Here is a 22,591-nt window from a genome sequence, read left to right as displayed (position 1 = left end):
GACTGCTCAGAGCTGGCTGCTGACAGCTGATTGACAAAAAGAGTCTGGAGCTTACCTCCCAAGCCTTTGTTAGATAACCTCCTTCTTTGAGTCCAGTATTATGCATGGGCACAGGAAGGCTGATGACTTCTCTAGGTCACCTAAAGTGGACTTAGAGAAGTGTCTTCCAGTCCCAGCCCCTGCACTGGTACCTTAAGGGGCAGAAGAGCTAAGAAAGTGTCAAGTGACAGAAGAGAATAGACTAGACCAGGTTGGAAGAGACCTTCAAGATCATCAAGTCCAACCTATCACCCAACACCATCTAATCAACTAACCCATGGCACCAAGCACCCCATCAAGTCTCCTCCTGAACACCTCCAGTGATGGTGACTCCACCACCTCCCCAGGCAGCCCATAAATGATGCTTTGTGACTCCTGAACAGTCGCTGGGAGCCCATCAGGTATGGGTTTGCAGCCTGCCAGAGTAATGGCCACCTGCTATGGAGATGTCAGTGAATTACCCAAGATTTCAAGAATGCTTCAAGAGCACAGACTAAACCACAATGTGGCAAAACACAGGTAGAAAGTGTCTAGCAGGTGAGCCACCAAGACCAGATCTTCATCCTTTCAGTAGCAGATCCCTCCATTACTGACCATAATCTCAGCCCTGTGTTTCTGCCCCTGCTTTGAGTCAATCTTTTGTCAAGAACCACAGAATCACCAAGGTTGGAAGAGACCTCAAGGATCATCAAGTCCAAACTGTCACCACAGACCTCATGACTAGACCATGGCACCAAGTGCCACGTCCAATCCCCTTTTGAACACCTCCAGGGATGGTGACTCCACCACCTCCCTGGGCAGCACATTCCAATGGCAAATCACTCTGTGAAGAGCTTCTTCCTAACAACCAGCCTAAACTTCCCCTGGTGCAGCTTGAGACTGTGTTCTCTTGTTCTAGTCCTGGTTGCCTGAGAGATGAGACCAATCTCCTCCTGGCTCCAACCTCCCTTCAGGTAGTTGTAGAGAGCAAGAAGGTCTCCCCTGAGCCTCCTCTTCTCCAAGCTAAGCAACCCCAGCTCCCTCAGCCTCTCCTCACAGGGCTGTGCTCAAGGCCTCTCCCCAGCCTTGTTGCCCTTCTCTGGACACCTTCAAGTGTCTCGATGTCCTTCTTAAACTGAGGGGCCCAGAACTGGACACAGGACTCAAGGTGTGCCCTAAGCAATACAGAGTCCAGGGGCACAATGACTTCCCTGCTCCTGCTGGCCACACTATTCTTGATGCATGCCAGGATGCCCTTGGCCTTCTTGGCCACCTGGGCACACTGCTGGCTCATGTTCAGCCAGCTGTCAATCAGCACCCCCAGGTCCCTTTCTGTTTGGCAAGAAGAGCCAGACAGCAACAAGAGTTCCTCTGCCACTTCAATGATAATTTGTAACAGAACTTAAATAAATAAATAAATCATCTGCTACAAAAACACACACACAACACCAACCCAAACCAAACCACCCCCCACACCCAGACACTGCTGAATTAATTCCAGTATTGTGTTTTGCAGCCAGATTTCTAGGAAATGCTGTGAATAATCCAAGTAATTCAGTGGAGCTTTGGTTTTACTTTGTTTTGTTTGTACAACACACAGAGCAGCAGCAGCAGCACGTGGAACTGCAGTGCTGCAGCAGGACCCACAGAAATCAGGGCTGTTCAGTTTATTACAGGGCCTCCTGCTAGACAGGTTTGAGAAATGAAGCTCTGCAAGAGACTTGCAAGCCAACCCCCTGGGCTCTCCATAAGTACCAATGGTGCATCTCCTGCTGGTAAACTCAGCATCTGATCAGGGGGAATCCCATTGTGCAAGGATTTGTTAGAGACATTTAGATTAATCTCTTAGTTAGGAAAACAATTCCAAGACAGATAAAGACAAACTTAGAAGAGGAAAACCACCCCAAAAACCCCTAACAAAACAAACAAAAGCTCTGAAAACCCAACACCCCCTCCCTCCAGCACACAAACTGAACTGCAAACTGGAAAACAACAACAAGCAGATAAAATATATCCAAACATCCCAAGCCAGACCTTGGGGCTCTTCAATACAACTGCAATTTATTGTGCCAGCCCAACCAATTAATCAGCAAGAGTAAGAGCACTCCAAGCAGTGCAGGATTTACTCTGGAAGACAAAGAAAGAAGTTTCTGCTGCAGTATCTGTTGAGCCAGCTTTAAACCAAGGCAGCAATCCAGATACCCTCAGCACTGCACTGGGGCTCCTTCCTTGGGATTTTGCAAGAGGAACAAGAGAGTCTTCAGCCTTATGTCTTATCAGGGCAAGCTCTTGGGCCAATTAAAAAGCTCATCATATATTGGCAGAATTAAATCACTTGCAGCTAATATCAATGCCTTCGGAGCTAATTCACTTGTAGGAGACACTGGATACTCCCCTCTGCCACCAAGGAGGGTGCAGGAGGCTGAGAGCCAAGAGACAATATAGGGCTTGATGAGTTGTTACTCTAAACATTGATTGCTGAGCTCCATTTCATCAGGACTCCAATTATCTCCAGCTTTGGATTGGGTCTACACAATCATCTCATTAGTCACTTATAGTTACAGGGAAGAAAACTCACTTGGCAAAACAACCTCACTGAAGATTCAAGGGACTGAAACACACAGAGTGAGTAGAGGGACACCAAATGTTACTGGGCCCTGCCAGATCTGGTTCATTTGCACATGCAAGAGGCTTGCTCCACAGACTCAAAAGGACTGAAAACATGGACTTCATCTGCCAGGTGTCAGAGGACAACTATTAAAACAACACAGCCAACAGCTGCCATCGCACCTCCTGCCACCACACTCTCCTTCAGAACCTTCTACCTGTGCAGGCACAAACTTATTTCCTTTCTTAATGCCTCTACTGAAGCTACTAAACAGATGCAAGATCTCAGGAGGAGGTAAGGAAGAAAGCTTGAGTGTGGAAGGAGCAAGCATCACAAGATGCTGCCCCACTGAAACAGGGAAAAGTACTGGGAAAGGAAGAAAGTGCTAAAGGAACTGAAGTAGGTTATTTTTTATATTTTCCCTCTTCAACACATCTTTTTCTTTTAAAGGTGGGGTAAGAGGATCTCTTGGTCTTCCTAATGACCTCCTACATCTAAACAAAACTTCAAAACAAGCAGTTTTGAAACCACCTGAAAAGGCAACTTCTTTCTCTGTGGTTTCCTCTAGCCCAGATTAAGGTTTCAGGCAAGTCTTCAAGAACCTGAGTGCACAAAACCTCTGTGCAGAGAGAACCAAAGCACTGCCTCACAGAGGCATGTCAGCATTCACACTGGCAACCTCCCAAGGTTCTCTGGCCGTGTATCACATGCAGAAACACAGAAGCCTTCAGTTAAATCAGGCAGCAGAAGGTGACTCACTCAACAGCAACAGAACTTGGGGGGAAAAAAAGGTCAGTTTGTAATGAGGAACCAGAATGACAGCAGGTTTGAGCATGAAACAACCAAGAAATCCACTGTGTTTGCAGTCACCACTCAAGGCTGAAGAACTTGCAAGCCACCTTCCCTTCTTCCCCCAAACCAGGCAGAAGTCATTGTAGACAGGAGGATGATGGTCTCTTCTCCCAGGCAGCCAGTACCAGAACAAGAGGACACAGTCTCAGGCTGTGCCAGGGGAGGTTCAGGTTGGATGTTAGGAAGAAGTTCTATACAGAGAGAGTGATTGCCCATGGGAATGGGCTGCCCGGGGAGGTGGTGGAGTCACCATCATTGGAGGTGTTCAGGAGGAGACTTGATGGGGTGCTTGGTGCCATGGGTTAGCTGTTTGGGTGGGTTGGATTGGTTGATGGGTTGGACACGATCTTGAAGGTCTCTTCCAACCTGGTTTGGTTTATTCTAAATAAAGGTTTATTCTAGAAGTTTGGAAAGAAGCACACAGAGTTTTGTGATGTCCTCACAGGTGCCATCTCCTTAGGACAAAGGAGGAAGCTGAGTAATAACACAAGTAGGGCAGAAGTAAATGCTCACTGCCATAGACCAGGCTGGATGAGGCTCTGGCCAGCCTGATCTAGCGTGGGGTGTCCCTGCCCATGGCAGGGGGGTTGGAACTAGATGATCCTTGTGCTCCCTTCCAACCCTGACTGATACTATGACACCAAGCTGCATGTCTCCCAGGAGAGCTTGGCACAGAATGTCACAACCACATGCTCTGAAAACATCCAGACTAGGGTAGTGGTTTATTTTTGGTTGGTTAGTTTGGGTTGGGTTTTTTTTTGTGGGGGTTTTGTGTGTGTTTGGTTTGGGGTTTAGTTTCTGGGTTGTTGGAGTTTTTGTTTGATCTGTTTGGGTTGGGTTTTTTTTTGTTTTGGTTTGGGGGAGGTTTGTTCTGTTGTTGTTGCTGTTTGGACAGCTGAAGGAAGCTAAGACACCAAGCCCTGGAAGAGGGCATGAAGAGCTTTTCCATTTAAGACCTAGGGCACACAGCTGTGCTGTGGCAGGCGGGCTTGGGAGGAAGTAGATAGCTCCAGAAGACATTTGTCATACAGCAGCATTTCTCCCCCAGGTCCCCTGAGCCAGAGCTTGGAGACCTAGAAATCTCTCCAAGCCCCAACCTGCATCACTTTCTGATATACCCAGTTTTCAAGAAAGCACCAAGCACATCCCAAGAGGCCACAAGCAAGCCAGAGAAGATGGAAGCAAGGGTACCTAAGACCTGATGCCCCATATGCCTTCAGAATTCCCTGAGGCCAGGCATTAATTTCTGCCCTCCTGCAACTCAACCCAGACCTTAGAAAAGGCATCTTACTAGAGATGTGAGCACTGCCTTCCACTTCCATCCTTCTACACCTAGGAATTTGCTCTAACACTTTCACAGAAGGGAAGCAAGCCAGTGCCAAAGGAAGGGCTGCCAAGAGCAGTGCGGGATCTGCTGCATCTGGCAGATACTTAGCTTCCCCTTCCCAGATGTTCACCTAAGACTTGGTCCCCTGAAACAAAAGAGATGAGCCTTGTGACAGCTGCAAGCATCTACAAGCCTAAGTAACCAGAGCCTACTGCTCTCACCATTTGAAGTCCTGGATACCCCAAGCACCTGGTCAAGGGAGGGAAGCCCCAGGCACTTTGCACTACCAGATGCCTTTCCCAGAGCCAGCCAACATTTGCCTGATGCTCTCAGCAGGATGTCTGACACCTACACACGATCTCCACTCCAGAAGATGACAAGCAAACACACCTGCCAGCCTGTATTACAGGAAAACGTCATGAAAGAACCTGAAAAACAAGGAGCCACCCAGAAGAGTCACTGGTGACAATGGGAGGATGATTATTTACTGCTTTGAATAGCCAGAAAATCTACAGGATTTAAAAAAAAGGCAGAGTCTGCTTCTTACAACGCTCCCAGGCACCACAGTCTCCTCATGCTGCTTAGGCTAAATGCCTTTTCTGTCCCCTGCTCCGAGTTCCCAGCTAGCCCCGTTGTGCAGCTCTCCAAGGAGCAGACAGTAGGCACAAAGGAGTCAAATGATACTTGCCACTCTCTTCAAAGAAGTATCCATTTCTTGACATCGCTGCTGGTGGAGACTCTGAAAAGAGAAGAAGAAAAGGAAACTTAAGAATGAAGAGGCTGAATATCTCCACCTTGCTGCTCGACTCATTGTAAGCCTGGATTACAGCACAAAGGCAGCCCCAAAACACTGCAGGCATCAGATTCTTCCTGAATGGGGCAACTTTCCCCTTTTGTTTATTTGCTCTAGCATTTACCTGAAAGCCTGAAACAGTCACAGCCTCAGAAAGGTTAAGCACATCTCAGACATGCTGGGCTGGGACCACAAAAGAGCAAGACCAATGGTCAGGACCAGCTTGATCATCTCAGTGACCTATCAAATCTCAACAAGTGTACCCAAAAACCACAGCAATAACAAAATACAAACCACAAGGCAGTTCAGGTTGTACCTAATACAGCTCAGATTAAAGTTATTGGTTTAGTTTAGAAGAAAACATCTGAATCCAGATGAGAACAGGATTTCACACCCTGCTCTGCTGCTCCTAATCATTAGGATATCCCAAAGCAGTGCTCAGCACTTGAACCACAGAATGGTAGGGGTTGGAAGGGATCTCCAAAGACCAAGTCCAATCCTCCTGCCAGAGCAGGATCAGCTAAAGCAGATAAGCACCAGAACACTGTAGCCTTCCTTGGCTCACTTCCTGAACTGAGGTCCTGGAGCAAGCACTATCTGCACCAAGAGCAAGCCCACAAACAGGGCAGCCCCCAGAGCCAGCCCCCACCATTCCCTGTGGGACATCCTTTGTGTGTTAGTCAGTCAGTGCTGTGCTTAAGGGCTGGCAGGCTGCTTATTTACCATGCAAAGAGATGTTCAAACAGCAGAGGAGCACCTGCTGTCAGGTGTGCTCCAAGCCTGGCACCCAGGCCCAGCCTGGCTGTTTCTAATGCCAGCAGTATTTGGCAGTTGAGACCGGGCCATCCACATCAGCTTTTCCATACAGGTGTGTCCCACTCCACAGGATGCTAACAGAGCTCTTCAAACAGCCCCTCAGAGCTGCTGCTAGGTGCTGCCTCTTTATAATACTTCTTCCCAGCCAAAATGCAATCAGGAAGAGGAATAGACTTGCTGCCTCTCCCCACTTCATCAGGCTAATCACAGGTTACCTACGCAAGCCTGGGATGAACTTGGTCCAACAAGGAAAGAAGTTGTGCCTGCTTTATTGTTCTACAGATTAGGCTTCCTGCTTCTCCTTTGAGGTATGAGACAGTTTCCCAAAGACCCTTTCTCAACCTGTAAGCCAAAAGTTATGGGGTAAAGTGCTTTTATTACTTTCCCTCCCCCTTTTTTACAGTGTGCCACGTTTTCAAGCACCATAATTCATCCTGGCCCACTGGGAGCCTTTGTGCTGCAGACGGATACAAGTCACGCCGCTGACGGCAGAGCCTTCCAGCCCCAGTGCTTGTCACAGCCCGCTGTGGCTCGGACCTGCCAGTGCAGGCAATTAGTTGTACAGGTTCCTGGAGGGACACCCTTGCTGACCATTAAAAAAAATAGCCACATAAGCCCTGAAGGCAGTTCAAGTGTCTGGTCCAAGGGAGAAACATAATGTTCCAAGTTCATCCCAGAACAATGGGCTGCAAGAACAAAGACACCGTGGTCAAGGGGCACCCATTACAGGAGTCAGTTGTTTGCCTCCACTTGGAAGGGAAGGAGAAGATCCATCCAGACTGATTAGAATGCTAGCGATCAAAGGAGTCTTTGCAAGAGAGTTATTGTGCCGTGATTGCACTTAGGTTGTTCCAGGGAAACAGAGTGTGATGGATTACCCACGGAGCTGACACTGCCACCAGGATGGGATACCAAACACATCGATACACTACCAAACACTGGAAGCAGGCAGCTGAATCCCCACCCCTGGAGGAGTTTCAAAGAGGCAGAGACATGGTGCTGAGGGACACGGTTTAGCACCAGCCTTGGTAGAGTTAGAGCTGAGTTGGACTCAGCCTGACAGGTCTTTTCCAGTCAAAACAATTCTATGATTCTATCAATTTATCCTTTCTGTTGTCTTGTGAGGAAGCCTGAAGTAACATGTTCATCCTTCACTGGGTTTGCTTTTTCTTTCCCTGAACCCTATTTGATGACCTTGAAGGTCCCTTCCAGCCCAAACTGTTCTGTGATTCCATGGGCTGACAGCACTCAAGGAGCAGGGGTTCAGAAGTGGGTGCTTTCTTCATTACAAATACCTTCTAGCTGCTGTATTGCCTGGGCTGACAGGAGACCCTGGTTTGATTGCTGCTTGGACAAGGCACAAAGAGGGCAAGGCTGGGGTATTGCAGCAGGCAGTGCCATTTCATTAGGTGGCACTCATTCCTCTGAGTCACTAATGAGCGACAGTCCCCTAGGCAACATGCTCAGGCAGTTCTGTTGGAGCTGCTGTCTTTTCAGATGAGTCATAAACCAGAGGTCTTAACCTTGTAATTAAAGATGCAGTGGCACGTTTGGGGGGGGTAGGGGGGTGGGAAAAGCACCAGGCGTTCACCCTACTATGTCCTGGCTAAAGTCCAGCCCTGGTCATTTGTCTTCTCCCCACGTAATGCAGTCCCATGGCACCAAGGGTACTCAGACTTCAAAACAGCCTTGCTGGAGCCTTTGGGAAAGTTGTCAGCACCTCACGGAAGGTGCTACGCAGATGAGCAGCAGGACGGTGTGCTACGTGCCCAGGAGGTGAGAGGTGATGGGGTATTTACACCAGCCCAGGCCACACAGAGCTATGGGACTGGCTTAAAGGTCAAAGAGTGAGCAGAAGTGGAGGTAGTAAGGGTAAACTGAAGGTTACATCATCTACATCTCTGAGCATCTGGAGAAAGCAGCACCCACTCCACTTCTTCACTAAGCAGAACAAAGGAGACAGGTTCAGGGAAGAGTGCAGTTAGTATCTTCCTCCCTCCTTACACAGCAGCTGCCTTCTCCTTGTGTTTCCCCCATCAGTTTCAGCAGTGAGCACAGCTTAGCTTGATGGGATGCCAGGTAGGGACAAGGCCAGCCAGACTGTGCTGAAGTCAGCAGAGCAAATGTATCAGCAGACTCCATATGCCTCTCCCTTCACAGGGGCTTTAACATCCAAGCTCTCAACTCCTTCACCAAATTTTGCTGGAGATGGGAACAATAGGTCTGAGCTGTGCAGAACTGACAATGGAGAAGAGTCCTCTTCTCCCTAGGTAGCATAGCCTGAGACACACACACCAGCCTGCACTGCCTCTCCTCATCTCACCTCCACTTTTGAAATTAGAAGAGCTCAACCAAGTAATCAATGCAAGTATTTAGCTTAGGGAAGCCTGGGCAGGAATACAAGTCTCAATACATTGGAAGTCAGCCTGACAAAGCTCCAGGCTTTGCCTGAAGTTGCCCAAGTGTTTCCACGAAGAATAAATCAGCCCCTGCACCAGCCTTTGCAGGCTGGAAGAGGTCTAGGGAGGATTTCATCAACGTAAGGTGGGAGTTGCACCTCTCCATACCAGCACACCACTTCCCTTGGATCCACCAAACCCACGTCTCCAGCTCCTTTCCCCCAGGCTTTCCTTCAGAGACTCCAGCAATTCAGAAAAGAAGTCCAAGCAAAGCAATTTCAGCATGACATAAGGTCAGGCTTCTAGGAACAAAGCTGGAAAGCCTCTGCCCAGAGAGCTAAGATAGCCAACATGGCAGTTCACACTCTTGTGTCTCCAGCATCTCTCCCCAAGAGGTCCATGCCAACACTCTCCAGACTCAGCTTTCTCATCCAACACCTACAGGGACAACCAGACCCTCCCCTCACTCTCCCCCTGTGCAAAGGCAGCACAAGATGCCACCTTCCCTTGCCTGCCACGAAGCACATGGTGTAGCTCTTTTGACAATTTAAGCAGTGCTCTTCATTCTTCAGAGTTAATTTTCTCCAGCAAATAAGTTTCTGCTGCCACCCCACCTTTATTCCCTACAGGGATGTCTATTAGATGAGACTAAATTGGACTGGCATTGGAAGTGCCACCACTAAGTTGCTTTTTCGTTGGAAAGCTGCTGACTAGTTCCTTGTCCCTTTATGAGCACTGAATTAAAAGGTAAAAGAGAGCTGCAGCACTGAAGTGCTGCAAAAGCCTATTTCTCTAGGCTCAGGGATGCAGCTTAAGATTTCAGGAGCAAGTCATTGCCTTTTGACTTGAAGCAACTGCAGTGACTCCAAGAGCCACCAAGGAGGAGGTACAGGAAGTTTCCTCCTTAACTGCTAGGACAGTTGAGCTTGCTGTAGTATTAGAATTAACCAGGTTGGAAAAGACCTTTGAGATCATCAAGTCCAACCTATCACCCAACACCATCTGATCAACTAAACCATGGCACCAAGCACCCCATCCAGGCTCTTCCTAGACACCTCCAGTGATGGTGACTCCACCACCTCCCTGGGCAGCACATTCCAATGGCCGGGGGGGGGGCGGTGGTGTTAACATTAATTAAGGCTAATTAACCAATAATTAGGTGGCTAACAATTATTGATTGATAAATCAGGAATTGGACTTCCCCCTGGGCCTTGTCCTCAGTGGCAACGTGGCGTCAGAGACCCTCAGCCATATGTTTGTCCTTGTCACTCATCATTGAGGTGCTTGCAATGAGCACTAGGATGAATCAAGTGATGAGCAGTGGGAAGCAGCAGACAAGAGGCCATCTACTTCCTGATTTCTTACATTCTTTCCATTTCTCCATTTCCATTTCCCAACACCACCAGGCCGAGCCCTGCCGTGCCATCCCCCATTATTAAATTCCTGTGGGAACCGTCCCTGGGATCTCATAACCCCACTGCAGCTCTCTTCTTCTAAGGTTAGCAAAAAAGTTCACTTGAGCCTTGCAATATTAGTGGATTACAAGTAAAAACACATTCTCTGGATACTTTGGTAACTCAAACACAATGTTCTGCTGCTGGCATCTTCCAAACAAGCAGCCCTCGGCAGCACAAGCCTTACACTGAAGCAAAACAGCTCTTAACGAGCTTCCCACACATGGTACTACAGGCTTTGGATTTTACAACTTCCCTCCCATAAATCCTTCTGAGGTCTAGTGTCTTGATATTTAATTCAGTTTACTCTGAGGCAGTAATTTTGAAAGAGTTACTGGACAGGTACTTTCATTTACAAGCCCTTCAACACTGGCTGCTCTCGGGTTGTCCCTCCACACAGGCAGCCTGCTCTGACCGAGCATTTAGTTACTGCACAAGTACTCCTCAGTACTGCATCATCTTTTACTCAGTGAGCTCCCACACCCCAATTTCCTCCACCTTCTTCCACCTTGTTTTGCTGAAGCTCTGAGAGCCTTTCTGAGGCTCACCAGCACATGCCATGCCTCGTCATAAAGTCGAGAGGGCAAAACATTCGAGCCTCCACAGCAAGAAGTTCAGCTGGAAAAGCATTTAGACTTTCCCCATTTCCTCCCAGGAGGAATGACCAACTCTCAGTGTGACAGACCGAGCTGCAGCTATCTGGGTGAAAAGAAACATCACATAAAATACCTACTGGCCAGAAGACATGCAGGGTTGGAGCTTTGAAGCAAGGTTTTGGCCGCTTCTAGCTGGCTTCCAGGACTTTGTCAGTCAATGCTAAGAGTGTCCATCACTACCATTAAAGAGTGGGACACCGCTTTCTCTGCATGATGTTGCACTTAGTTGCATGATCCCAAACAGATCCAGGGCCAAGTCCAGTTTGAACAAATGTATTGTCTCATCCAAGGCTTAGATCTGAGTTAAGTTGACAAAGCTATGACTATCCAAGGCTTCTGGTCAGTATTAAACTCTCAGCTCACCTCTTATGCTTTATTCTCTCCACCCCACAATGAATTAGCATCACAGGACAAAGGAGTCCACAGCTGCCCAAGTGACCAAGGAGCTGCACCCAGGTTTGTGCAGAGGGAAAGCCACAGTTTGTGCTTCACATACCCAATAACCCAACGCTGCTGCTCCCCTCCTCCACTCCAAGTCAGCAGAAACCCAGAGACTGAGAAGAATAAGAGTAACACACAAGAAATACTGTCCCAAGGGAAACCTGCAGGATAAAAGGTTTTTGGTGTCTGTGTTTTCCTTTTAATTATGTGGAACATTGACTGAAAGAAGCCTGTAATTGAGAGCTGGAAAATCTCTAAATGCAACAAGAGTTCAACATCAGGAGAACGAGGAAGCTTCAAGCTCCTTTCGTAACACAACTGCACCACTGCAGAACAGAGCTTGACAGGCAGCAAATCTGATCACACTGACGAACTGATCAGGTCCAAATGCATCAGTGCTGCAGGATTCCCTCTCACTCAGGCTCTTAAAGCATGAGGTTGTGTCAGTTCTCAGGGAAGAACCAAGCAGCAAGGTCTCCTGGTGGGGACATCTGCTGCAAACTCTTTCAAAGCCATCCAAGTCGGCAAGAGCAGATGGACAGCAGCATGCAGTCAGCCTTCAGTGACCACTGCTCCTTTCTGCCTACACCTGCAGCAGCTGATCCCTACCCCCAGCCCTGCACACTTCAGCTGGAAGATGCTGGCAAAAGCACAGCTCACACTGGCACAGTCTGACACGAGAAGCCTGCCCCTATACCACTCTTCTGGGCAATAACAACAGACATCCAGGATAAGAGTCTGAGATTTTACTGCTTTTCTTCTGTGCCTGCAGAGGTGTGACACACACAAAAAGAAGGAGGAACAAAAAAAACCCCAAACCACACTAGTTAGGATTTCAAAACAGATCACTAATTCAAGGAGGTGTACGATGAGTAGGCACACTTTTTAATGCTTGGGCAGGAAAATGCCCAGTAAATACAGTGTATGAGCACTGTGCTGCCCATGGCAAGCCCAGACAGCCCTGTCCCCAGAAATTACTACTTTGTGTCAAAGAAAGGAAAACAAAAAACCTTGAGGGGGTAAAAAGACCTTTTGTAAGTCATGAAATGGGAAGTATCCAGCATTGCTACGTTCCAAGAAGCTATTGATCTGGTGGAAGGTGTCCCTCTCCACAGCAGGAGGGTTAAAACAAGATGAACTTTAAGGTCCCCTCCAACCCAAACTGTTGTATGACTCCAGGGTTTATTTTGAAGGAGTAAGAAGCAAGACCAACTAAAGGACTCTCCTTCAGTGCCGCTGTACAGCCTCAGTCCCCCTGCAAGCACCACAAATGCCTTCTCAGTGCAGACACACATCCATCCACCTTTCACCCCCAGCAGAGGCTAAGGGGGATAAATCCTTCTTCCCCAAGGCACACCAGAGCCCCATCACTCCTCAGCTTATCCTTTGCTCATCTCAGTGATATAGCTGCTGGGAAGGACGAAGCACAGCCCCACAAGCAGCTCCCCGAAGGGCCAGCTCCATTCCTGCTCCCCCCCAGTTACATCCACAAGCCCATCACGCATCTGAAGCTCTTCCCAGCACTGCTTTCTGCAGCACTGTTTGAAGAGTACAGAGCTAGCAATGTCCTTGTCATCACAGAGAGAGCTTAAAGGCATGCTCCAGCCCATCTCTAGCCAAGGGCAGATCTACGTTCCCATTCTGCACTGCAGCCCGCTCCCTTCGCAGCTTCTCTTTCTCCTCATGAAGACACTGCAGGATGGGTGAGGAGGGACTAATTCCCACATGGCATGCCCAGAGGTTTAAAGCAGGCAGCAGTACCATCTACCAGCAGGAGTCCTGCTGGAGGCCTTTACTCAAAGGAGTTTATTAAACCATTGCACAAGAACTGCTCCGGAGGCCTTGAAAACAGCCTAGAACACAACCATGACCCAGCAAGATTCAAATGAACTCCAACTTCCTTCACCTTGGTAAGCTTCTGGAAAATGAGAGAGTGCTGGCCAGAGCAGACACTGAGAAGGAAGATGCTTTTACACAGCCCAAGCCAAGGGCACACTGCTGCTTCAGCCACCAGACTCAGACCTGCAGGGACAAAGCTTTGTCCTCAAGTGTAGAGACGGCCAAACCCTCCAGCAGTCCTTACAGGAGAGGATTCTCCTGTTAGCCAAGAGCCCTTTAAGAATCATAGAATCAATAAGGTTGGAATAGACCTCAAAGATCATCAAGTCCAACCTGTCACCCAAGACCTCCTGACTACTAAACCATGGCACCAAATGCCACATCCAATCCCCTCTTGAACACCTCCAGGGACGGTGACTCCACCACCTCCCTGGGCAGCACATTCCAGAAGTAGTGATGTTTCAGACACTCTTCTTGCCACAGAACCACAGAGGAACAGGGGAGGCAAGCACCATTACCAGTAGTAGTGTCCCTGAAGGATCTTCACCACCTTTTTGCTTCCCACAAGGAATTCACTTCACCAAAATTCCTCTTTTTAGGACAGAGGTCTGGGTCACCAGACATCTCTAACACTGGTAGGAAATGTGCCACTTGGCTGATTTTTTTTGGAGGACATGACAGCAGCCCTCTGGCACTTCCTATCTGCTCTAGTCACTGGGACATGGAGCTCTCTAAACAGTGTCCTCCATCAGTGTGACCACCCTGGCATGCCAGTCCTGATCCAGGTAGCAAAAAAAACCAACCCCACACCACCTTGGTACAGCAAGCACTAAAAGAATCGAATCAGGAATGGTATGCAAGGAGCTGGATGTTCTTCTAATGAAGGGAAATTGTGGAGGAGATCTTAAATCACTGCCATCCTCACTCTGGTAAATGAAACCCCAGAAGTAAACGTTCAGACTCGCTGGCTGTGAAAATAGAAAGCATCATACTGAAAGGCTAAAAAGCAGGAAGCATCCTCCTGCCTGCTCACTCCCAGGCAAACACACACCCACACACGAGCTCAGGGATCAGACATGTCTGCCTCCAAAGTCTTTACCACCCTGCACTGCACAACTCCCCTCAGGAGCCCCTCCCCAGCTTCCTCCACAATACTCATCGCCACAAAACCATCTAATAGAAGATCACTGGCTGCAGCAGTGCCAGCTCCCACAGATGCCCCCCACAAGAACACCCCATGGACACCCCAAAGAGTGGTGACAGTTGGCTCTACCAGCAGCACCAGGCTGCCCAGGTTGACTCATCACAATTGAGCCCACCCAAGCAATTAACATCCATGACTGCCTCCCAGAGGTGAGCTGCAAGAGGAAGTGACCCTGGAAACCCAGCTCTGTGCAGCTGCTTTGCTAACAGGGTGTCTTCTCCTCCTCTTCCAGGTGTCTTGCCCTGCATTCTGTAGGTGAGCAGGACAAGCTGAAGCAGGGAAACAATGACACTTTGGCATCTGGCTGGAGGATTTGAGCTATTTGCCCTTCCCCCCCTCTCCCCCTTTTCTTTCTTTCGCCCCTCTCCCCAGGTTGAAGAGGGAGGTTTCATTTTGTTGGGCCCTCTACAAATGTGATTTAAGACTTGCAAGGATTTCTTGCATAAGTGCTGCATGGAGAGGAGCAAAAGCAAATCCCTCCAGAGATCCCATAAGCTGGCAAAGAGCCAAGGACAGACCAGTTGAGGCTTTACAGTAGACTTCTCCTGAAACACTTAAATAATTCAGAAAGCATTAACTCTTAGTGACAGCTTTTCAGAGAGCTCTTCCACTTGCAGGGACCTATCAAAAAACCTCATCACTCTTAAGGAAAAGAGGATAGTGCAAGGGCCCCAAATCTTGGTCAGGGTTGAATGTGGATTTAAAGATGTGCCTGAGGTTTTCCTGAAAGCAGAAATGCTTTCCCTGCACAGAAGGTCTTCCAGAGGCCACCACCTGCCACTTCTCTGTAGTGGTGCTGTGTAAAACATGCCAGAATGGTTAGGAGACAGTCTATCAACATTTCACTTGAGGCTATTCCCAGGAAGGGAGCTGCTCCCTGCAGTGGTTCAGCTGGGTTAAGTACTGTGAAAAATATTAAGCAGCAGCAAAATACAAACTAGCAGCCACAAGACCTCTTTGGGATTAAGGTGGAAGGGATGCTCCAGCACCACCAGTTTCACATTCTAGCATCCCCTGCAGGGTACCAGGAGGATGCTTTGGAGCCAAGTGCATTTCTTCAGAAGTTTTTATCCCCATCTGACTGCCACCAGCATCCAGAACAGCTGCTAAAGAGGAAACAGTGGCTGGACCAAGCTTATGCAAAGCTACTCCTGCATGCCTTCCCACCCCCACAGCCCTCCCCCAAAAGGCTTCTGGATGGAAGACAAGATCAGCTTTACCTCACACAAACCCAGAACCATAGAACAGCAGGTTGAAGTGAGCTCAAGCATCATCTGCTCCAACCTTTCTTAAGAAAAACCTGTCTAGATAAAGATGGTCCTTGTCCAGCTGCACCTTCAAAGTGTCCAGTAGAGAGGACTCCACCACTTCCCCAGAGAGATTATCCCAATGGCTGACTTTTATTCTTCACAAAAAGTCAGTCAGGTCAAAAGCAAGACCACAGAATTATTTTGGTTGGAATAGACCTTTTAAGATCACCAAGTCCAACTGTTAACCCCAATACTGCCAGGTCACCACTAAACCATGTCCATCAGCACCCTATATCCACAGGGCTTTTAAAACCCTCCCCAAGGAGTGATTCCACCACTTCCCTGGGCAGACCTATACTGGAAGCACAGGAAGATACTGAAGCAGAGCAGTGAACCCAGCCACCTGATCACCAAAGACATTTCCAGTTGTGGTTCCAAGGAAGACAGAAAACCTTCTGCCATCAAAAGTGAAAACAATCCCAAGGGCACCTAAATGGCAGCCCAGCTGCCCTCTGCAGCCCCAGCACTCCCTAAACACAAAGATTTGAAATCACAACAGGCTTGCAGGATAACAGAAAGCACCCCACACAATTTCTATGTCTAGGAGCCACAAAACAGCAGCAGTGACACCACCACAGGCAAGAGAAGACCCAGCAGCACCAGACCTGATTTTGCAGCCCATCATCAAGCCAAGATCAAAATGCCCTGCTCTGGGGGTGAAATAACTGCAGGCTGACAGTCCCTGCAAGAGTGTTATTTGTTAGGACACTGTTTAGGGTTCATCTACGTGGCTTCCATGGCTACAGCACCAGCATCTCAGACAGCTTACAGCCATGCATTCTGGTTTTATTCAGCACTGCACTTTCCCCCATGTGAAACATCAGTATGTAAAGCCTCACAGCCAGCCTGTTAGGATGTTTTAGCATTAATTAAAAGGAAAAGCAGAACAGGTAAGATCTCTTCTGCTCATCTCCCCATGCATATCCTGAAAACTACATTCAAGCCCTGAAAGAGAGCACTCTGGTTAATGTAAATTGAATTCAAAAGGTATTCTCCATCCTTAAACAGAACAGCACAGAGACATCCGGCACAGGCAACAGATATCATCACTAAGCAGCAAAGCCCATTGAAAATACATCAAGTGCTGCCTTACTTCAGTGAATTAAATAATTAAAGAGCTGGCAGAGCTGGTGTTCTAGATTTCCTGTCCAAATGCATCACCCAGCAACAGTAGTGCTTCAGTTTGAGGGTTGGGTGTTGGTTTGGGGGGTTTTCCCCCCCAAGAGCACAACTTACCTGCACTACTTCTTTAACAGAGATGCTGTTCCAACAGCCTCCACTGCCTTCCTGGCTGCTTCCCCCGAGCCACCACACTTGTTCCCAAACAGCACTCGCTCAGGTGGCCGAGCTGGCAATGGCTCGTGCTGTTTCGATGGCTTCAATATTAATCCATCCACAGCATCTTTCTCCCTCACTTCCAATTGGCGAGCGGCGGATGGGTGGAGTGAGAGCCTGACCCATTAGCTCCCAGATGGGCACCTCCACCCCAGCTCTCCCAGCCGGCGCTGCCAGCCTGCCCCTCTAACTTCACGCCTGAGAAGCACCGCTCCGCATGCCACCGCAGCCCCGGCCACCGCTGGCCTTTGGCTTGGCTCCTCCAGCCACCAGATCCCAAAGCCTCCCGGAGCTACTTGACAGCAAGGAAGAAAAATAGAATCATTAAAGCGACCCTGAACTTGAGCATCCAGCAAACCCCGCCGGCTCCGAACAGAGAAAGCCCCCGTGCCTCCTTAAAAGAAAAAAAGAGGCAGCTTTGTGGCAGCCAGGCTCAACTGAAGTGAGGAGATACTGTACTGTACCTTACAGACAGGAGGACAGGGGAAACAAGAGGATGTGAAGATGCAGGAAGAAGAGAGGGAGGGGAAACAAAAGACAAACCTGCTGCCGAGAGGAAGATAAATGACATTGCTTAAAGATATAGCTGCCGTAACTCCGCGAGCACGGCTGCAGGGCTGGGCTCGAACGTTTGTACCACGCTACCCAGCACGGGCGGCAGCAGCAGCGCAAGGGTTAATGCATTCAGTGAGGAGCCTGCAGAAGGGAATGAGAAACAGGGCAAGAAGTTTGTGCTCTGACAGCAAGCTGCAGAGAATAGACCCCAAAAAGAGACCTCACCTCGTCCGAAGAGCCTTACATCCCAGCCTGCCTCCCAGCGCTTGACCGTGAAGTGCCTAAAAAGCTTTGGAGGGAAGATGCCACATCCTCCCCCCTCCTCCTTCCAGCCTGTTTTACTGCCTCACTTTCCTTACAACTCAAGATTTTCATCACAATAAGATTTCCACGCTGGGTATTTAAAGCCCAGGGGAATGGTCTATACCGGCCAAAACAAAAAAAGGAAAAGAACCCCAACCAAACAACAAACACTAACTCCCCAAACCAACACCCACCCAGCCTTCGAAAAGGTAGAACCCTAAAAACCAAACCAAGAGAGTGAGTATTCCAAAGGCTGGCTCACTCCCTGCAGTAACTGCCAATGACTTCGGCACAAAACCCCCAGGAGGCAGCAAGCGTTTCCCAAGCACAAAGCGAGGCGAGGCAGGGCACAGCTCGGGCAGAGGGCTCAGAGCCGCAGACCCCCGTCCTCAGCCCCTGCCACAGGCTGGTTTCCGCTGCACGGAACCGCAGGCACTGCATGTTTTGAAACACCTCCTACGCCTTTTCTCTGCCCAGACTGCTCACCCAGGCTCCTCCATTAGGTTATATTTTTTGCATGCCACCTGACGAGCTCCCCCAGGTACGGCGCGCCGCAGCCAGGCTCTTGGTGAGGCGCAAAGCAAGTCCACCACGCTTTACAGAGTTAGCTAAGGGTGGAGGAGACCCTTGGAGAGGTTTCCAGCCTCACTCCTTGATCCAGGCAGGACCACCTTAATCAAGCTGCTCAGGATCTCATCAAGCCTGGTATCTTCACCCCGAAAAAGTTTTAACAGCCAGTCAAGACTCCTGCCCTCCAGATCAGCACAGAGCTCAGCTCCTGCACCCACAGGATCTACCCTCAGAGATTTTGTGGCTGTAAAGCAGTGTAAAATTTTATCCAAGCTGAGACTTTTAAGGTATTTTGAGACAGAGAAATCTGCAATAGAGGATCTCAATATCCTCCCCTACACCCATACTTGATACCTTTACTAACAGCTTAAAAGACAGAGCTGCCAGCATCCTAAGCTGAAGGTGAAGTGAGCCTGCCTAGCCTCCAGCAGGTATTTCAGGTTCCAAACGCTGCTGGATTCATTTCAGCAAAGGAAGAAGCTTATGAAGCAAAAGGCTGGCTAAGATCAGTTTCTATCATGTTTTTTTCCCTCCCATGCTGAGGTTGTTTATCAGCTCTCCCTGGGTGCAAGGATGTAGCAAGGACCAGAGGCGCTCCTTGGTGAAGATGACAGCAGCCAAGCAAGCACCACAAGAGGTCTGAGAGAAGAATGCATCACCACAGCCACACTACATGCATCTAACAAGTCCTACCTCTGCTGCCTCCCTCCTCCTCCGCCATCTCCAACACTCCTGCAAACCTCACTGGGCTTCTTTGCTATGCCATCCCACCCCTCTCTGGTCCCTGACCCTTCCATCCCTGCCTGGTCACGCACCATCCACTGGCCTGGTCCACCTCTGCGTCACCAAGCGTTGTGGCCACGGGGCCAAATCCTGGGAAGAGCCAGCACTCGCCCCAAACTGGCCATAGGGCGAGCGGAGGAAGGTGAGCCGGGGGTAACAAAAAGAAGCTGGCTCCATGAGGACAGAGAAGAGAGGAGAGCCAGGTACGAAGCAAACCGCGTCTCCCTTCACCTCCTTCAGCGGGAACTGCTGGGACATGCAGTCTTAGAGCCTCCTTCCCCGTGAAGTTCCTTGTTGGAAAGGAGTTAGTATTAAAAAAAACAAAACCCAAACAAACCCCACACCACCAAAAAAAACAACAAACGACCCCAAGCCGCAACAAAAACCCGCTGCTGGAGCAGCCTGGCTGCTGCTGTCACAGCCCAGCAGAGCACACACTGGCAGGGCTGCGTCTCCAGCCTGTATTTAAACGCCCCTCTCAGAAAGCAGAGATGCAGCACAGGAAGAGACAAATTCCAGCTCTGCGTCGGGCTGATAAGCCAGGTTTATAATATTCAAGAAGTATTGGCATTACTACAATTCCTTCCCCCCCGCCAACCTCCTCCCCTCAGCGAATCTCTTGTGCAGTAGCCTGTTGTGCACAATAAGCAAAAGAAAAACCACCCAGCACCACACAACGCCCCGCACACAGCAGCCCAATTGCTGCAGAAATCAGCCTGTTCCGGTGGGAACAGCCAGCACGGGGAATAAAACAAACACACGCCTGGTAAACCCTGGGGATGCAATTAGGCTCGGAGCGAGAGGAAGAGACGTTTAACTCCTGGAGAAGGAGGTGGCAGCAGGCAAGAGGAAAAGGAAAATAAACCTGCTACCCAACGCCGTGCTGCACGGGCTGCTTTCTCCCGCCGGGGGGGAGCCCCAGCGGCAGCTCCCACCATTGCAGGGAGCCAACACCTGCCCCAGTGCCAAAAGGGGAAGACCACCTCATCCTCAGCCCCCAGACTGCCCTATCCTACTCATTTTCCACTCACCTGCCCTCATAAGTGGGTAGCACCCAGCAATAGAACCATAGAACTGCTGAGGTTGGACGAGACCTTTGAGGTCAAGTCCCGCCACCTGCCTAGAGCTCCCAATCGCTACTGCTAAGCCACTACAACTAAACCATGCTCCTGAGCAGCAACTCATCACCTTCACTCTTCAAAACCCATCCACAACATCCCAAGACAAAGGTTGCCCAGCTCCAAGCACCAATCCACTGAGATGCTCTCTCCACCAGTTTAAAATCTGAGGTTTCTTCCCTGCTGTCAGAGGCCACATCATCATCAGTCTCCATCCATCCATCCCACCACGGTATAGCTGCAGGGATGTCCCTGGGGTAGCCACAGCCCTTCTACTGCCATGTGCATCAGGTCCTCCAAGTCTAGAGAACTAAAAAGCACCTGAGAGGAAAGGAAAGCTCCTGCCCAACACAAGTATAGAGTCAGTGTTACCCACTGAGTGGCTCAGATGAGGTTTTCAGGCTTTCCTCCCTATCTTCTTGCAGTTTCTCAGCAGGGTATTTATGAGGGGTGAAATTGGACTCCGTTCCCTCTATGTCCTACCCAAATCACAACTCCCACTGCTCCAGAGCTGGCAGACCCTTCTTCAATAACAGAGTTAGGCTGAAGCCCTTCATACAGCTTCTTTTTTTAATTGCAAGTCGGAGCCAGGGATGAATTTAGAAAGGGGGAATAGAAAACCACGTGGAGTTGTGACAGCTCAAGTGCTTTGATATCCAAGCCAGCACTGACAGATGCAGAAGCCTGCAGTGCTCTGCTCCGGGCCAGCATGTCACCATGCTCTGCAGAAAGGCTTTATCAAGAGCTTATCCTAGATCCAATTTGGAGAGTTATATTTACACTTAAAAACAAACAAGTAAATGCCAAAACAAAGCAGAGCCAAACAACAACGCCACAGACAACACAGAAGAGTTTTTCCCTCAGTTTTCACCAGGTCCCAGCCCAAACTGATGGAGCTGCTTTGCAAAACTTCACAATCCTTACTCAGACCCACACCGGGGTGAACAAAATACTACTTCAGCAGTCTCAGTTTTTAACCTTACTGCATGGCATCCCTCACAGCGGACTCATCTTCTTCAGCAGCAATTGGGTGATAGGTTGGACTCGATCTCGAAGGCCTTTTCCAACCTGCTTAATTCTATTCTCATTCTAATAGCAGCTGTTAGCAGCAAAGGTAGCTTGGAATTTGACACATGCTGGATAACTGCTGGTGTTTTGGGTGCTGATTTGCATATTCAGAGGGTAGATGAGAGCTTCATGAGGCTGATGAGTCATTAAAGCGTCCCAAAGAGTTGTTTACTCCCAGAGAAATTCTACACAAAGAAAAAGGACACTTCTAGAAGCCCTTTCACAGTAGGAAGAGGTAACTCAAGCGACACCCAAAAGAGGGCTAAAGCTTTAGGACAGCAATTGTTATCGCAGCACACTATCAGAAGGAATTACCCACTGAAAAGCACTCAAAGCCAACAGCTTTTCCCCCAGGTGGTTTAGCACCTGTCTGCAGGATTGAAGTGTGTGTGTGGAGCATCACCAGAGCTCTGCAAGGACAAGGGCTGTGGTTTTACACTTATACAGGCAAACAAAACAGCACCAAGCGAGGTCACAGAACTCCAGACTAAAATCCAACTTTGCAGCCAACCTCAAGACCCTTTCTGCAAGAAATGTCAAACTTTTCATTGACACTTGGACATGAGGCAGCACTCTGCACCCGCAGCCCAGAGCCAGTCTGTCCCGGGCTGATCCCCAGCCAGCACTCTGCACCCACAGCCCAGAGCCAGTCTGTCCTGGGCTGATCCCCAGCCAGCACTCTGCACCCACAGCCCAGAGCCAGTCTGTCCCGGGCTGATCCCCAGCCAGCACTCTGCACCCACAGCCCAGAGCCAGTCTGTCCTGGGCTGATCCCCAGCAGCATGGGCAGCAGGGGATTCTGCCCCTCTGCCCTGCCCCTGTGGCAGCTGTGGAGTATTCCCCACAGCACAGACAGGGACCTGTTAGAGCAGGACCAGAGGTGGCCACAGCAATGCTCAGAGGGCTGGAAGCCCTCTGCTGTAAGGCCAGGCTGAGAGATGGTAGATACCCCCTTCCTGGAACCATCCCAGGTGAGATTGTTTGGGGATCTGAGCAACCTGCTCTCATTGCAGATGTCTCTGCTGCCTGCAGGGGCTTGGACTGTACTAACTTCAAAAATCCCTTCCAACCCATTTGCTGATTCCACAAACACAGAAAGCTTTCATTTCAGATCCTTTTCCTTCTCAGACCAAGAGACCTTT

The 22,591-nt window shown here is 49.4% G+C and overlaps 1 protein-coding gene across 5 annotated transcripts in view; it reads right to left on the bottom strand.

Annotated features, from left to right (window-relative positions):
- SLC4A11 (solute carrier family 4 member 11) overlaps positions 1 to 22,591 on the bottom strand; it is a 132,101-nt gene that overhangs the window by 69,350 nt on the left and 40,160 nt on the right. For 3 of the 5 annotated variants that reach the window (XM_068149438.1, XM_068149441.1, XM_068149439.1), the window contains exon 2: positions 5,494 to 5,544. In XM_068149438.1, the coding sequence (XP_068005539.1) occupies positions 5,494 to 5,544 (51 nt within the window). The other 2 variants (XM_068149437.1, XM_068149440.1) reach the window with 2 other exon arrangements.

The sequence above is a fragment of the Melanerpes formicivorus genome, unplaced genomic scaffold (assembly GCF_026170545.1).
Source record: "Melanerpes formicivorus ecotype bairdi unplaced genomic scaffold, bMelFor1.0.p_v2 SCAF_18, whole genome shotgun sequence".
In the NCBI taxonomy this organism is placed as follows: Eukaryota; Metazoa; Chordata; class Aves; order Piciformes; family Picidae; genus Melanerpes; species Melanerpes formicivorus.
The sequence above is the reverse complement of the archived record's forward strand: the minus strand, read 5'-3'. Positions and strand labels throughout refer to the sequence as shown.